The sequence below is a fragment of the Hyperolius riggenbachi genome, chromosome 7, assembly GCF_040937935.1.
Source record: "Hyperolius riggenbachi isolate aHypRig1 chromosome 7, aHypRig1.pri, whole genome shotgun sequence".
Taxonomy (NCBI): domain Eukaryota; kingdom Metazoa; phylum Chordata; class Amphibia; order Anura; family Hyperoliidae; genus Hyperolius; species Hyperolius riggenbachi.
In genome coordinates, this window is record NC_090652.1 from 177837368 (window position 1) to 177854867 (window position 17500).

The 17500-nt window shown below is 42.2% G+C and overlaps 1 protein-coding gene across 6 annotated transcripts in view; it reads left to right on the plus strand.

Annotated features, from left to right (window-relative positions):
- Window positions 1–17500, plus strand: part of WDR75 (WD repeat domain 75) — a 669401-nt gene that overhangs the window by 39924 nt on the left and 611977 nt on the right. For all 6 annotated transcript variants that reach the window (XR_011022770.1, XM_068244930.1, XM_068244926.1 and 3 more), the window contains one exon: window positions 10258–10374. Coding sequence is in view for 5 of the 6 variants with exons in the window: in XM_068244930.1 (XP_068101031.1) it covers window positions 10258–10374 (117 nt within the window). In the remaining variant the exon portion in view is untranslated. The remainder of the gene's footprint in view (window positions 1–10257; window positions 10375–17500) is intronic.

Sequence of the window (17500 nt, forward strand, 5' to 3'; positions counted from 1 at the left end):
ATATATACAAAAGATTTACAAAAACAAAGTACAAATACAAGGACACACAAGACAGTTTGCAAAAATTAAATCAAAACCGAAATTGAACTTTTTACCAGAGCAAAGGTCTAACTTGGTCATGGATGGACATGAATTCTGATCAAAAGTTAAAGAGAAATCGAGAGCCCAATATGGTGTAGTATGTCAAAATTGATAGGATAAATGAAACAGTGAGATGGTAATACTCACAAACACGGGTTACCACCTAGGTAACCACTCATTAGGCAGGTGAGGAGATTAGACCTGTCCTCACTCAGGATTAAGAAGTCGCTCTCTGTAGATAGGAAGAAAGGGGGTAGATCACCCCTCCACCTGGGGTGGATTTAAATATATTGGTAGGTGAACAGAGGCACCAGAAGGATAAAGCAAGCGCTCTGCTTGCTATAACTGAATTGCTGTTGTTTATCCCCTGCTTATTGCCTGAAGAAGTGGGCTGTGCCCACGAAACGTGTTGCATCTTTGGGGTATTTTCAATAAATGTGTATATCTATAGATTTACAGTCCTTGGTGTTTGCTTTAACGGAGGCGAGTCCACCACTTCCAGCAATTTTTTAAAAATTTGATGTACTTTTATCCTTCTGGCGCCTCTGTTCACCTACCAATGAATTCTGATCAGATCAGGATCATCTCTAGCTGAGTGCTACTTTCAGGAGAGGATGAGTTCTGAATGTTCTATGCTGACTCTTATAGGCAGATTTGTTGCTCGAGGCCACTTAATGTTCAGTTCCAGAAATAATCAAATTTCCCCAGATTGTGTCATCACAGTTTGCAGAGACCTCTGTCACATCTTGGCTTGCTGTGATATGCAAATTCCAAAGGTTTCCTGTTCCACTTTGAACCTTTCAGACTCAGTCCAATTGTAGATTGGGAAAACAGGTGGCTGTTTACATACAGTGATGTGAAAAACTATTTGCCCCCTTCCTGATTTATTGTCACACTTAAATGTTTGTGCTCATCAAAAACCGTTAACTATTAGTCAAAGATAACATAATTGAACACAAAATGCAGTTTTATATGATGGTTTTTATTATTTATTGAGAAAATAAACTCCAAATCTACATGGCCCTGTGTGAAAAGTTATTGCCCCCCTCCTTAAAAAAATAAATGTGGTTTATCACACCTGAGTTCAATTTCTGTAGTCACCCCCAGGCCTGATTACTGCCACACCTGTTTCAATCAAGAAATCACTTAAATAGGAGCTATCTGACACAGAGAAGTAGACCAAAAGCACCTCAAAAGCTAGACATCATGCCAAGATTCAAAGAAATTCAGGAACAAATGAGAACAAAAGTACTGTAATTGAGATCTATCAGCCTGGTAAAGGTTATAAAGCTATTTCTAAAGATTTGGGACTCCAGCGAAACACAGTGAGAGCCATTATCCACAAATGGCAAAAACATGTAACAGCGATGAACCTTCCCAGGAGTGGCCGGCCGACCAAAATTACCCCAAGAGCGCAGAGAAAACTCATCCGAGAGGCCACAAAAGATAGCAGGACAACATCTAAAGAACTGCAGGCCTCACTTGCCTCAATTAAGGTCAGTGTTCATGACTCCACCATAAGAAAGAGACTGGGGGAAAACGGCCTGCATGGCAGATTTCCAAGGCGCAAACCACTTTTAAGCAAAAAAAACATTAAGGCTCGTCTCAATTTTGCTAAAGAACATCTCAATGATTGCCAAGACTTTTGGGAAAATACCTTGTGGACCGACAAGAGAAAAGTTGAACTTTTTGGAAGGTGCGTGTCCCGTTACATCTGGCGTAAAAGTAACACAGCATTTCAGCAAAAGAACATCATGCCAACAGTAAAATATGGTGGTGGTAGTGTGATGGTCTGGGGTTGTTTTGCTGCTTCAGGACCTGGAAGGCTTGCTGTGATAGATGGAACCATGAATTCTACTGTCTACCAAAAAATCCTGAAGGAGAATGTCCGGACATCTGTTCGTCAACTCAAGCTGAAGCGATCTTGGGTGCTGCAGCAGGACAATGACCTAAAACACACCAGCAAGTCCACCTCTGAATGGCTGAAGAAAAACAAAATGAAGACTTTGGAGCGGCCTAGTCAAAGCCCTGACCTGAATCCTATTAAGATGTTGTGGCATGACCTTAAAAAGGCAGTTCATGCTAGAAAACCCTCAAATAAAGCTGAATTACAACAATTCTGCAAAGATGAGTGGGCCAAAATTCCTCCAGAGTGCTGTAAAAGACTTGTTGCAAGTTATCGCAAACGCGTGATTGCAGTTATTGCTGCTAAGGGTGGCCCAACCAGATATTAGGTTCAGGGGGCAATTTCTTTTTCACACAGGGCCATGTAGGTTTTGAGGTTTTTTTTCTCACTAAATAATAAAAACCATCATTTAAAACTGCATTTTGTGTTTAATTATGTTATCTTTAACTAATGGTTAACGGTTTTTGATGAACAGAAACATTTAAGTGTGACAAACATGCAAAAGAATAAGAAATCAGGAAGAGGGCAAATAGTTTTTCACACCACTGTATGTATATATCATGGTTGTTTACAGACCTCTTTATTACTCATCCACAGATTCCAAACTTTATTGAACTTAGAAGCACACTCCCTGGCTATAGGCTGTTTTGTTTATATAAATGGAATTAACTAGTTTTTTTCCAATATTGAATGGATGGTGGGTCAGGCTGCTTCCAGTTTAATTAATAGCTTTCCTATAATAGACTAGTAGTAGTAAGGGCTTTTTGCCTTCCTCTGGATCAACAGGGATATGTGAGGGAGCAGGCTGGTGTTGTACTTTGTTCTCTGGTAGAACTCGATGGACGTATGACTTTTTTCAACCCAAATAACTATGTAACGAGACCGATTAACGCTCTCTGGGCACGTGTCGGAGCCAAATTCTTCACATTGCCTAATAGGCAGTATTTAGGTTTGGAAGGAACATTTACCTTTGTTATAAGTGTGATATAGTCATAGATTTCTTTCCATAACATGGTTCCTTTAGGACACGTCCACAAAATTTGATCAAAGTTTGCTGAGGAAGAACCACATCCCTAGCAGAGGCCTGATCCCGAGGGATCAAATTTTAATATTTTATTAGGGGTCAGATAAGCCCTATGACTTATCTTGAATTCTATTAATTTATCTCTTATTGCAATAAGGTATTTGAATGCTTTTATCCAGATATCTTCCCACTCCTCATCAATGCCAGGTGATATGTTGAGCCAAGGTTGCTTATATATGGATACGTGGGGTTCAGTAATTAGGAAAATATTTTGATAGCATTCTGATAGAGCTTTAGTTAAGTTTTCATTGGAAATAATATCTTCAAGTTAGTAAGTATTTAATCTAACAGTAATATTACTGAGACAGCGCTCCTCTTGTTGTAGTGTGCCACCTGTGAATCAAGAGAAACTGCACATAGTGTATTACTGATAAATTAACATCATACTGAGACACCCCAAAAAAGTGCGGTATGTGCTCCGTCAGTGCTCCACTGCAAGTGCCAATAATCCACAGGATCCCTTAAAAAATGCACGCTCACCAAACGTAGACCACCTCAAATCCAGGTGGGTCTAAAGCTTAGGTTCAACAACCAACGACTCAGCAACAGATGAAATCCAAAGGTTTTAATTCCAATACCTCATAAAAAAGTAAAATCAAACATAGCATAAAATCTTTGACATAAAATCAATTGCTCTGCGCTCAATTGCGCACTCACGTCATCCCAGTTTTACAAGCGCCTATCGGGTCCAATACCCAGCGGTGTTCCTTCCGTTGCGGCTGACGGCGTCCCGTGCCCGCTAAGATTCCTCCGCCGTGTACTACAACCTCCCTCCGAACAGTATGCTCCTTCCTCCTTGTGACGTCAGACGCTCCCGGCTCCGCCTTACGCGTTTCGTCCCTGCGGACTCATCAGAGGCTGACGTCACAGGAGCGGCCGACGTCTTAAATACCATTATTTCCTGATTTGTTTGGAACGCATCCCGTCGCGGCCATGTTTACGCTTGAGACGCATCACATGGCCCCATGCGTCATCGCGACCCTAAGGTCGCGTTACACTGACGCTTTCATACATTCCAATAGGCTACAATAGTACCTCCATCTAGTGGGCAATATTGAAACTACTCCCAAATTCTGAATTTCATCTGCATTTCCACATCCATAAAATTGATCCATAAATAATGAGTTCCATTATCCTTACATCATTAAAAGATCCAATTCTGCTACACTCCATTTCATCTATAAATCATCTGTGTGAGTATATGAAAGCATCAGTGTTGACCCGTACCACCACTGGTTATTGTGCCACCTTATATTTATCATCCTTTTATAGTTAAATAAGAACAACAAGACCCTAATTATTTATTTGGGCCCAAAATCTCACATATCTTGCAATACATTTATAATATCTGTGCGTCCCAATTTTAGGCCCCCATTTACATTCTATCCACCCAACCGGGCATTGTATGGGGGGAGAATCCTGTGAACCCCCATATTCATGCCTTGTTCCCAACCAGGGTCCTAACCCCTTAATGTATGTGTCCCCTGTAACTTTACCAAGGGTTATTCCCAAATGTGCATAAATGGTCCCAGGATTCTCAACACACTGTCAATTCATACTATCAGTTCATAATACCTTCTCCCCTCCCCCTCAATTTTTACTTAATTACCCCTAGAGTTTGTGTTTTAGCCCCAAGTGGAGGCCCCCCTAACAATTCACTGCTTTAAGTACAATATTCCTAAAGATCATTTGTAATGAAACAGTTGAGATCAAACTCCACATTAAGCCCCCTTGGGGTCATGGTTTTAAGATTGAAAATCCACCTGCCCTCTGCCTGGGAGATATCCCTAACCCTACTCGACCCTCTCCATTTTTTTTATATGGGCTTCTATCCCCATGAAGACCATCTTACTGGGGTCACAGTTATGATGTAAGCGGAAGTGGTTAGATACATTATGTGTAGCCAGGCCCTTTATAATGTTGGCCACATGCTCTCTAATTCTCTTGTGTAATTTCCGGGTGGTTCGGCCAATATATTCCAGATTACAAGGGCATTTTAACAAGTATATTACCCCTTTAGTATTACATGTAATGCATTGTCTTATTGTGACCATCTGGCCAGTGTTGCTCGCTGTAAATTGACTTCCCCTCTGGGGACATGCTTCTCTACAGCCCCTGCAGCCTCGGCAGGGAAAGAAGCCCGTTTGTCCCAGCATATCTGCTGCATTTGCCTGAGGTGGTTCTATACAGCTTGATACCAATTTGGATTTGAGGTTGGGGGCTTTTTTATATATAAATCCAGGCCTCTGTGGTATTAAATTTTTTAAAGTACCATCAAGTTGTAAGATATTCCAGTGTTTTTTGATTATTTTTTCCACATCCTCATATTGGCTGTTATAATCCAATAAAATGTCATATTCCCTATTTTTTTTTGCGTTGCATTGGCTTCCTTATTCTCCAATAATTGGACTCTTTCCATTGCTGCCACCATATTAGCCTGTGTTTTCATCATACTTTCTTTATATCCTTTTTCCACAAATCTTTTTACTAATACCTCGCTCTGTTCTTCAAAATCCTCCACCCTGGAGCAATTTCTCCTAATCCGCATTAGTTGTCCTTTGGGTATGTTCTCTAACCATTTTTTGTGGTGGCAGCTACTGAGTGGAATATATCCATTTTTATCCGTTGGTTTAAAGTAGGTTTTTGTGTTTAACATATTACCCTCCTTTTTAATTACCAGGTCAAGGAATTCCACCTGCTCCAGGGATTGATTAAAGGTGATTTTGATTGGGTCCCAATGGTTATTTGCTTTTTCACAGAACATTAACAGTTCCTCTTCTGATCCTCTCCATACAAAAAAACAGGTCATCTATAAACCTACTCCACATTGTTATATTCTCTGCTCCCTCTATGAGCAGTATTTCCTGTTCCCACTTGGCCATAAATATATTTGCCACTGAGGGTGCAAATTTTGCCCCCATGGCACAGCCAGTCAATTGTACATAAAACTCCTTGTTGTACCAAAAATAATTGTGTGTTAGTGCATAATCTAACAATACCATAATGAACTCAACTTGCCTGGTTTTTAAATCGCTCATTTCCCCTAGCATATCCCTCACTATTTGCATCCCCTCCAATTTTATGGATGTGGAAATCCAGATGAAATTCAGAATTTGGGAGTAGTTTCAATATTGCCCACTAGATGGAGGTACTATTGTAGCCTATTGGAATGTATGAAAGCGTCAGTGTAACGCGACCTTAGGGTCGCGATGACGCATGGGGCCATGTGATGCGTCTCAAGCGTAAACATGGCCGCGACGGGATGCGTTCCAAACAAATCAGGAAATAATGGTATTTAAGACGTCGGCCGCTCCTGTGACGTCAGCCTCTGATGAGTCCGCAGGGACGAAACGCGTAAGGCGGAGCCGGGAGCGTCTGACGTCACAAGGAGGAAGGAGCATACTGTTCGGAGGGAGGTTGTAGTACACGGCGGAGGAATCTTAGCGGGCACGGGACGCCGTCAGCCGCAACGGAAGGAACACCGCTGGGTATTGGACCCGATAGGCGCTTGTAAAACTGGGATGACGTGAGTGCGCAATTGAGCGCAGGGCAATTGATTTTATGTCAAAGATTTTATGCTATGTTTGATTTTACTTTTTTATGAGGTATTGGAATTAAAACCTTTGGATTTCATCTGTTGCTGAGTCGTTGGTTGTTGAACCTAAGCTTTAGACCCACCTGGATTTGAGGTGGTCTACGTTTGGTGAGCGTGCATTTTTTAAGGGATCCTGTGGATTATTGGCACTTGCAGTGGAGCACTGACGGAGCACATACCGCACTTTTTTGGGGTGTCTCAGTATGATGTTAATTTATCAGTAATACACTATGTGCAGTTTCTCTTGATTCACAGGTGGCACACTACAACAAGAGGAGCGCTGTCTCAGTAATATTACAATAGACTTTAAAGTGGACTTGATAGATAGCGAACACTCTGAAACTCAATATAGTATGTGAAGTGAGAACCAGTGGGCGCAGTTTGCAATAATTGTATTATTTAATCTAACAGGCTCCCGCCCAAACTATGCGCTAAATGCATGCCTCAGCTGTAAATGCCTAAACTCTTTTAGCGTTCCTGCAGTGATTTTATGTTCTAAGTGGGTCATACCCTTTTGTATCCTGATGAGGTCAGGTTTAGTAAAGAAGTGACTTGATATTCAGGTTATTCCATGTTGGTGTCTTTGGAGACAGTTTATTCTTAGGTGGTTGATACCAAGCATGAACCATATTTCAAGCATGGATGAACACTTTCATATTAATAGTTAGGGGGTATGGTGCATTTACTACTCTATATAGGATTTGAGCTAGGGCCTCAAAGGAACCCAATTGTGCTGCTTCAAGAACCATAGAAGGGTTAGGTTTGTCTTGCTTTAGCCACCATATAAAATATTTGTAGCGTTTAGGGAATGTGAGGCCTCCCTCGGTCCATGGTCTCTGTAATTTTTTTTTAACTAATTCTGGCGGTTTTGTTATACCATATAAAGCTGCTTAGTATTGAGTTAAGTTGTGTGAAGAAGTTATTATGTATCCATATTGGGCAATTACGGGGTGAATATACATACAGTGCTATCCATAATTATTCATACCCCTGGCAAAATGTGATTTAAAGTTACTTTTATTCAGCCAGCAAGTAATTTTTTGACTGAAAATGACATACGTGTCTCCCAAAAGATGATAAAACGATGTACAAGAGCCCTTATTGTTGAAAAAAACATGTCTCAGCTTTTATTTACTCTTGAACAAAAAGTGTCCAGTCCAAAATTATTCAAAACCTTCTCAATAATTGCAGCCCAGCTTTTTGCATGTCTCTACAGGTATTTTTATCCATTCAGCTTTAGCAATGTGCTCCAAATCTTTCAGGTTGGAGGGTCTTCTTGCATCACCCTGATCGTTAGTTCCCTCCACAGATTCTCAATTGTATTCAAATTAGGACACTGGCTGGGCCGCTCCGAAACGTTGTTGTCTGCTAACCATTTCTTCACCACTTTTGCTTTGTGTTTTAGGTCATTGTCATTCTGAAATGTCCATTGGTGCCCAAGACCAAGTTTTTCTGCAGACTGTCTGATGTTGTTGCTGAAAATCCTCATGTATTGCTGTTTGTTCATGGTGCCCTTTTACTGTGATTAAGTTCCCTGGTCCATTGGCTGAAAAACTACATCCAGAAGCATTAGGTTCCCACCACCATGTTTGACAGTGGGGATGGTGTTCTTTGGACTGAAGGCTTCTCCTTTTTTTTTTTTTTTTTTTTTACAACAAATGAAGGAAACATTGTAACCACACAATTACATTTTTGTTTCATTTGACCATAACACAGAAGACCAGAGGTCCTCTTCTTTGTCCAGATTAGCATTTGCAAAGGCCAAGCAAGCTTTTGTGTGCTTTTATCTGGAGAAGTGGCATCCTCCTTGGTCTGCATCCGTGGAACCCAGCAGTGTCCGTTCCGTTGGATTGTCTGCCTTCAGACATTGCCTCCAGTGGAACTCAGATTCACCAGGATGCCCTTGGTGGTGATGCTTGGATTCTTTTTCACCTCTCGCACTATCCTCCTGGCCAGCACAGATGTCTTCCGACCACGCCCTCTGAGATTTTCCACAGTGCGGAACATCTTGTATTTTTAAATAATACTTTGCACTGTTTAATAATACTTTGCCACAGGAACTTGAAAACATTTAGAAATGGCCTTGTAGCCTTTTCCTGACTTGTGACCAGCCACATTGCGCAGCCGTAGGTCCTCACTGAGCTCCTTTGTCTTAGCCATGACTTTTCACAAACCAGCTGCAGAGAGCTGCTTTTTTTCACCTGTTGAGTTGATTAAACCAGCTGTTCCCAATTAATCAGGGTAATTAGGATGCTTTCGAACAGCTTGGACTATTTGGAATGGTATAGAACTTTGATTTTCCCACAGACTGTGACAGTTTGGGTATGAATAATTCTGAACTGGACACCTTTTGCTCAAATGTAAATAAAAGCTGAGAAATTGTTTTTTTTCCACAATAATGACTCTTGTACATCGTCTTATCATCTTTTGGGAGACACCTATGTCATTTCCCGTAAAAAAAAATTTGCTGGTTGAATAAAAGTAACTAAGGTAAAAATTTGGTATGAATAATTATGAGCAGTACTGTATGTATGTATGTATGTATGTATGTATGTATGTATGTATATGTGTATATTTTTTTGCGGGGAGGAGGGAAAAGTTTCATTTTAACAAGATTTATTCTTCCAGTTAATGAGAGCGGAAGGCATTGCCAGCTTGAAAGTATTGGAGTGGATTATCAGAATAGTAGTCAGCTGTGTTATTTGAGATCCAAATACCATGATATTTGGTTTTGGATATGGTCTCTAGTGGGGTCCGTGCTAAAAAGGAATGGCTCAAAGTTAACAACTTCGATTTCCCCCAATTAATCTTTAAAACCTGCAGGCGGAGAGAGCCTCAAAGATCCCCAAGGCACCTCTAATTGTATTGTTTGGATCCTCCATATATATCACCAGGTCGTCTGCATACAGGAATACCCTCTCATCCAGCCCCCCCACACGAAAGCCCTTTAAAGAAGGGCTCTGACGTAGGGTCGTTGCTATAGGTTCTATGGCCATTGTGAAGAAGGCCGGTGAGAGAGGGCATCTCTGTTTAGTACCTCTCTGAAGCATGATGTCTCCAGAGACCTCTGACCCAATTCTAAATTTAGAGGTGGGGCATGGTTTTGTGTACGTCTGGTAGCTTCCCCAGTGTCTTCTTCCATGTCCCTCAGTGAATTTGCTTCTTCCTCTGCGATTGCATATTCCCCGCCGATTAAGGGCCATCAACATCTGGCTGCAAACTATTTTATTTATTTTGTATTGAATTCAATATTAAAAAAAATTGAAAACAAAAATGCTTACAAATTATTTGAAATAAATGAACCACTTTTTGCATAGAAATCCTGGGGAAATTGACCACCAGGTAGGTTAATGCTTTTGTTTAGAAAGTTCACTTTCAAATTCTCTTCAGTAATCTCTTTTTACTATTAGTGTAGACATATTCAATTACACCATCATAGTAGTTATGAGATTATAAATGTACTTTGACAGAGTTCCTCTTTTTTTTTTTTTCCCCTCAAGTTTTTAATTTATGCCCTTATTTAATGTAGAGCACTTTTTTAATTTTGTGCTGCTTTATAAAGTACAATAATAATATTTGTTACTCATCCAGGTTTACCTTGAAACCAACAAACAAGAATGGCACAAACAATCTGTTTACTGTTGTGAAATGCCACCCCAAAGAAGACTGCATAGCAACAGGGCATGAAGATGGCAAGATTCGGCTTTGGTGAGTGATACTTCCCAAACTTCCCAAAGTAGGAAGATTTAACTACAGATGAAATTTGGTTTCTGAAACTCAAATCCCTATTGATTAGTACACCAAGGCTGCGCACAAGGTTGGAGCTGTTTGTCTGAATTCCCAATCCTGATTGGTGTTGCATTAGGATAGAGCTGTTTTGATGGCGAGCGCTGGCTTTGGACAAAAAGGACCTCAGTATTGTCAGCATTCATTTTCAACCAGTTATCATTCATCCATGCCTGTAGCTCAGCTAAGCAAGAGTTTATATTTGGAGTAGGGTCTGTTCCACCAGGTTTGAAGGACAGGTATAGCTGTGTGTCATAGGCGTAGCAGTGGTACGTCAGGCCGTGTCGTTGGATAAGTGTACCGAGTGGCAACATGTAGATTGCAAACAGCAGAGGGGATAGGATTGATCCTTGTGGCACTTCGAATTGTAGAGGTGCAGGTTTGGACATTATAGGTCCTAGGGATACTCTCTGTGTTCTGTCAGTCAGGAATGATCTGAACCACTGGAGGACTGATCCACTGATGCCACAGTACTCCTGCCGTCTGTTAAGCAGGATTTCATGGTCAACTGTATCAAAAGCCGCTGAGAGATCCAACAGGATTAGGATGGAACATTCCCCTCTGTCACTTGCCATGAGCAGATCGTTGCATACTTGGATGAGGGCTGTTTCACAGCTGTGGTGTTTCTTAAAGAGGAGCTGAACTCAGAATTTGAAAACAGGGCATAGGAAACCATGTAAAAAACATTAGGCAAAACAGTGCAATAAATGTACAATAATGTGTTAAAAATCCTCTATAATTACAATAACTCGATAAACTCCACCCCCCTGTGATGCAGCTGCCGGCAATCCTAGGCAAGAAGCTGCAAAGGTCACTGGGAGACCTTCTTCTGCTGTCTAATGCTAAATCCGCCTACCACTGTGCGTCATCAGGAGGCGCCTCCAGTGCCGAGAAACATGACAGCCTCAGCACAGAGAGAGAGAGAGAGCACAGTGGAGAGAAGGGAACGAGAAGGGATATTAGGCACTGGAGGAAGCAAGAGAGGTACAGCTGAGGGAGGAACAGACAGCTGAAGAGGATAGATGAGTCAGCAGCAGTGAGGGGCCAGCGATGTCATCACTTCAGCTAGAAGATATAATGTACACAGTAGCCCGGAGAGGCATGTGCCCCCCCTCGCAGCCTCACAGCAAGAAGCCATTCAGGACTCAGCACACACAGCTATAATCTGTGAGCACACAGCACCACGCTATGCTGTGTGACTGGGTGTGCTGCCCTTCTCCCCCCCCCCCCCCCCCTCTCTCCCTAGGCAGAGCGCAGTGCATTTGAAAAGTGTCTCTGACACACATCCTGCTGTTTTCCCCAGCCAACATTCTCCACAGCTCACCCAGCAGCAGACAGCAGGAGAGGGGGAACTGTAACATCTGCTGAATGAGAAGATCTGGTCCTCTATACTAATCTCCATGGCCATCACACCCCGCGCCCCCCCCCCCCCCCCCCTGCTCCTCAGTGCTCTCATTGTCACTGCATGCTTCTGTATTATGCATTTATACAGCACTGACATCTTCTGTAGCACACTACAGAGTACATAGTCATGTCACTGACTGTCCTCAGAGGAGCTCACTATCTAATCCTACCATAGTCATAGTCTAATGTCCTACCATATTATTATTATTATGTATTTATATAGCACTGACACCTGCTGCAGCACATTACAGAGTACAGAGTCATGTCACTGACTGTCCTCAGAGGAGCTCACACTCTAATCCTACCGTAGTCATAGTCTAATGTACTACCATATTATTATTACTATGTATTTCCCAGAACGTCATTTCGGACATTTCTGGATGAGACTTGTCTCCCTCCCCACTGTGGACAGGAAACTGTTAAAAGAAGAATTTGCATAAGCAATAGGCAGCCACATATAAGATACTACATCTACCACAGTACCTCAGTTTAGTTTCCTGTCCCGGACGGGATGCATGGGAGAGGTCTCCAGGAGTGCCATCCATGTCAGGCGGCAGGGGCAGCGGTTTCCAGGGCTCCAAGCAGCACTGTTCAGTGAACAGTCGGAGCCCTGCAGCGTGGAGGAGGCTTCTCCATCGGAGGCAGCAACTTTATGCGCGCATGTGCGTGCATTGGAGAGAGTTCACTTCCGGTTGAACCGAAGGTAGTCACGTGCTGGCGTCCCGCGTGATCTGAAGTCTGAGCCGGGCGGCAGGGGCCGCGGCGGTGATTAGGAATCGGCATACAGCTGATTCCTTAAGGTAAGAAGCTGATTAAGCATATGCTTAGCCAGCAGGGGCTGCATGCATAATTGGATCAGCTGCATCAAATCAGCAGCACAGGTATAAGTTTGTAGAGTCCATGATGCACTCTGGTTTGTGGCTGGGATCATGGAGGACGCCTCTTGGTCAGCTCCTGCACAATCTGCTGAATCTGCCCAGGATCCCTCTCTGGCAAGTAGATGTGATTATGTTTCTTCTGCTTGGCTGGATGTATGTTATGTATAGAGGGATTTGTCTAATGGCTGGCTATCGTTTATTATGTTTTATACCCCAAAAGACATAAGACTGAGAAGGTTGAAAAGTCTGAAAAATCTTCTACTCAGTCCAGTCAGCATGGATTGGCAACTCTGAATGGAAATTGTGCCAGTATTGTACAGAGAAGGTCCACAGCAATAGGAAATTAAAGATTCTGCTATTGCTTCTACCGCCTCAACTGCTTCAGATGGGCCTGAGACTAGTACTGCTATGGCTTTTCTACCTGTTATAGCTAATCCATCATCTCCTATGTTGTCTGCACCTCTAACTATGCCTCCTGCTTCCAAGAGACATAGGCCTCTATTTATTGAGCATTCCTGCATGCGGTAATGCTCAAAACAGCTGACTTTACCCACCATTTAGCAAAGTGTGCATTCATAAAACCTGTGTCCGCATGAAAATCTATAATTCCTGAGCAGGTGCGGGAAATTAACACCTTGTGCGGAGATTATCACAACACAGGTCACTGAAGGTTAATTCATAAAAATTAAAGCAGGCAAATGTGAGCAGAGAAACCCTGGCTGTTTAGAGAAGGCGATAAGCCAGCCATAACAGGCAAGCTAATGGAGAGACAGACCTCCCAGGCAGCTGCAGTGAGAGCAGAACAAACTGCATCCCAGAATACCCAGGCTGTGTTTTTAACCCCTTGGGTACCTGTTTTCAGATAAATTTCACATCAGAAAGCCTGCATGTGTAACATTCTTGAAGTTCTTCTAAGCTGCAGCAATTAAATAGATTGTTTAAAAGAACTAGACAGATTCAGGGCAAGGCGAGGCAATTTAAACAAAAATGCACATGTAAAGGAATGCTGGGGCTGCCTACTTTATAGTAACTCTCTCTGCATAGAGAAAATGTATCAAACTAGGAGGAAGATTTGAGTAAAACTGACTAAGGCCTCGTTCACATCTGCTGCGCTGAAAAACGTGTTAAAGCGCATGGTAAAAAACGCATGCGCTTGTGCGCGCTGTAGTCCGCGTTTCTATGCGTTGCGCTGCGCTTCTTTAAAGCACGTTTTGCTTGTTGTACCAGCAGCAGTTGTCAATAAAACTTTGTTTTTGTATGTAAATGTATTTTTTTCTCCAATTAGGGGTAAAAAACGCATGCGCTTCTATGCGCTTGTACGCGCTTCTATGCGCTAAAAAAGCGGACCCATTCACTTGCATTGATGTGCGCTTTACAGCTCAGCGCACAGAAATGCATGCAACACTACGTTTTTGTAACGCTGCTCAGCGCAGCGCATAGATGTGAACCAGCTACATTTAGTTACATGGAAAAATGAATACCTTGCTGTTCGCACAGGGCAGTGCGCTGTGGAAAGCGCACAGAAACGTCCCTGATGTGAACGAGGCCTAAGGGCCTTTTTTTCATTACCCTGCGAGTTACGATTTGATTCTGATCACGAGGTACGTTAAACTAATGGAAACTGCAGCAGCAATTTCCATTAGTGCAATCTGATTGCGATACGATCTGGACAAAGCACAATCGTCATCCTCCTGCATTGTATGCAATTGAGCTGTACTATAAGTATAGTAGCGCAATCGCATAGTGGAAATTGAAGTGCGATTGGGATCGCAAATGCGGTTGCGATCGCATTTCATAGTGGAAAAGAGCCCTAACCGCAATGTTTTTTTTCCTGAATTAATGAAAGACTTACTAATAGGTATTAAGTCTGAGCAGAAATCTTTGACACCTTTGGATCAAATGTATGAGAGTTTGGCGGATCCTCTTTCTCGGCTTATTCCAGTCCATGCTACTCTTAAGATTAGGATTAAGGAGTGGGATAATCTAGGAAAAGGGTTTTTTTGGCCCAGATCATTATCTAAATGTTGTTTTTCTCCTGAAGATCAGGGTTTGGGGAACCCCGCCTAAATTCCATATTTTTCAAGGGTATCAAACAAAACTGACCTACTTTTTTGAGGATTTCTGGGAAATTTTGAATGATTTCCCTAAAGTTTGGAATGCTTCCAATTATCTAGTGGACGCTTCAGATGATACAATTAAACTTATGGCCAGAACTACGGCATTAGTTAATTCAGCCAGAAGGGGTGTATGGGTAAAAACTTGGAATGATGACAATTCTTCAAAATCAAGTTATGTGGTGTACCTTGTGAAGGGGGTCTGCTGTTTGAGTCAGTTAGACAACCCTCTAGACAGAACGGCAGACACACACATAAAATATTCCTTTTAACGGAATTCTATCGATTCACATATTTTCAATTGACACAGGAATTGTTTGGGAAGTGTTGCTAAGTACTGGTGTATACATTTTAGTAGCAACCTCTTTGTTTACTGTTATCAAAATGCTTTCAAACTTTACTGACAAAACTGACTCTGAGCCATGAGGAGAGGGAAAATTCCTCTCTCACTTGATCAGTTAACTCTGTGTAACTGTGTGTGACAGAAAGAACAGCTGCAGCTTCTGTGTCCTGTTTCGGACTGAAGTGTCTGTAGAGAGCAGAGGAAATGTAACTAATTGTTACAAATTTTCATACTGTTTTTTTGCTTTCAGAGTTTGTTTGATATTTGCTTTCTGTAGTCCGATATGCAACTCTGGCTGTGCATTGAAGTAGACACCCCTTCTGCAATTAATTTGTCCCAATATAGCTAATCCTACCCTCAGTAAATTACAGCTTTTGCCTCTGATATTTAACATGAAAGGTAGAAAAAATGTTTACACAGCAACTTAGACATTATTTGTACATTGTCATTTTAGAACACTTGGGTTCTGATAGTATCCCTTTAAGAAAGGACCTTTTCAAAGTAAACGGTCCTTTCGTCCCTCCTTCTAAGAATAAGTCAGATCCCTAGTCCTCTAAGGGCAGGAGATGGGCTCTCTACAAGTCACAGAAGCCTAAGGGCCCGTTCAGACTGCACACGTTTCCAGCTGCGTTTTGGAAACGCGTGCAGAAGGCCAACACGCACGACATCAGACAGTGCATAGAGTGCACTGTCTGATGTTCACACTGCATGCGTTCTGGACCTGTGCGGTCCGGGAACGCATGCTGCACGCAGATTTAGCAAAAACACGCGGCTGTCCCATTCACTTTTCAGTGATGGGATCAGCCACGCAACGCATACAAACGCGGATGGCGTGCGTTCGTACGCGTTGCGTTCCACATGTGTGGCCATCCGCGTTTGTAATGTGAACCGGCCCTAAGTCCAACTTCACTTTTACCAAGAAGTCAGATAAGCAATGATGCTAGTATTCCAGTGAGATGGAGAATTGTAAATTTCAAAACATGGCAACTACAGTGCACAAAATATTGGTTATTTAGGCCATTCACAGTGGGACGTTACAGGCGCAGGTTAGAGCAGCTTGTAACACAGCCCAGCTCACAGTAATGAAAAATCAATGGGCTGTTCACAGTGCCCACGTTGTGTTACACTGTAACGCTGGATGTTTAAAGAAAGTGCATCATGCTGTGCGTTATACACGGTTTTAGCCGCATTAGACTGTTTGCATATGCTCAATGTGTGTTTTTGTTTTTTCTTGCAGGAGAGGAGGGGAGAGTCCGCTGTTGTGGCCAGCCACATGACTAATTAATATGCACTGCAGTGTTAACTTCCTGGAGCGGCTGCTTATTGGCTGGCAGGACCACGTGATGCTGAGTTTTCCGATCACGTGCTCTCCACAGTCTTTTGCCGCATGCGCCGTTTTCGTCCGATAGTATGCGTCAGAAAGTACGCATCACAGACCCATCAGGAGACGCATAACGTGGCTCTAAATAGCATCCAACTTCAAAGCTCACATGCATTGCGTTGGGGGCACGTTATGTGACCTTAGCGTCTCATCTAACGCAACGTCTTAGTGGGAAAGAGCCTTTAAGGTGTTTTTTTTTTGGAGGGATACAGAATAGAGTTCAGCCAGCCTCCTTTTAAGAGCTTTTGCATTACTCCCCGCTTGCAGGACCAAATAAAGTTTTCAGCCCTACAATCGCAAGTCCTTTCCCTGTTTAGAAAAAAAAAGGGTAATTCGAGAAGTACCGAAATGTCAGAGGACAGGGATTCTATTGCCCTGTGTTTTTTCTAGTAAAGGAGCTACAGGGAAATTATCAGTTCATACTAAATTTAAAGAGTCTAAACCAGAAGGTAAAATACAGAAAATTCAGGATGGATTTGATCTATTATTCATCTCTTAAAGAAGGACGATTTCCTAGCCTTTCTAGACTGAAAAGATGCGTATCTTCAATTACCGATACATCTGTCTTCTCAATAATGCTTAAGGTTTGCCATCCAGATGGAGGAAGAGGTAAGAATGTATCAGTTTAATGCTTTGCCCTTCGGATTATCCTCAGCTCCAGGGTTGTTTATGAAGGTAATGTCTGGGGTTCTGGCTACACTTAGACAGAGAAAAGTTAACATTTTGGGTTATCTTGATGGTTTTCTGTTTTGGTGGACATCTCCCAATTCGGTAAGAGATCAGATTGTTACGACAATAGTCTTACTACAAGATCTAGGTTGGATCATTAATTGGGAGAAATCTTCCTTAATTAAATCTTACACAGATTATAAATTTTTTTGGGCTATTTCATTAGCATATCAGACACAGGGGAAGCAAATAAATGCTA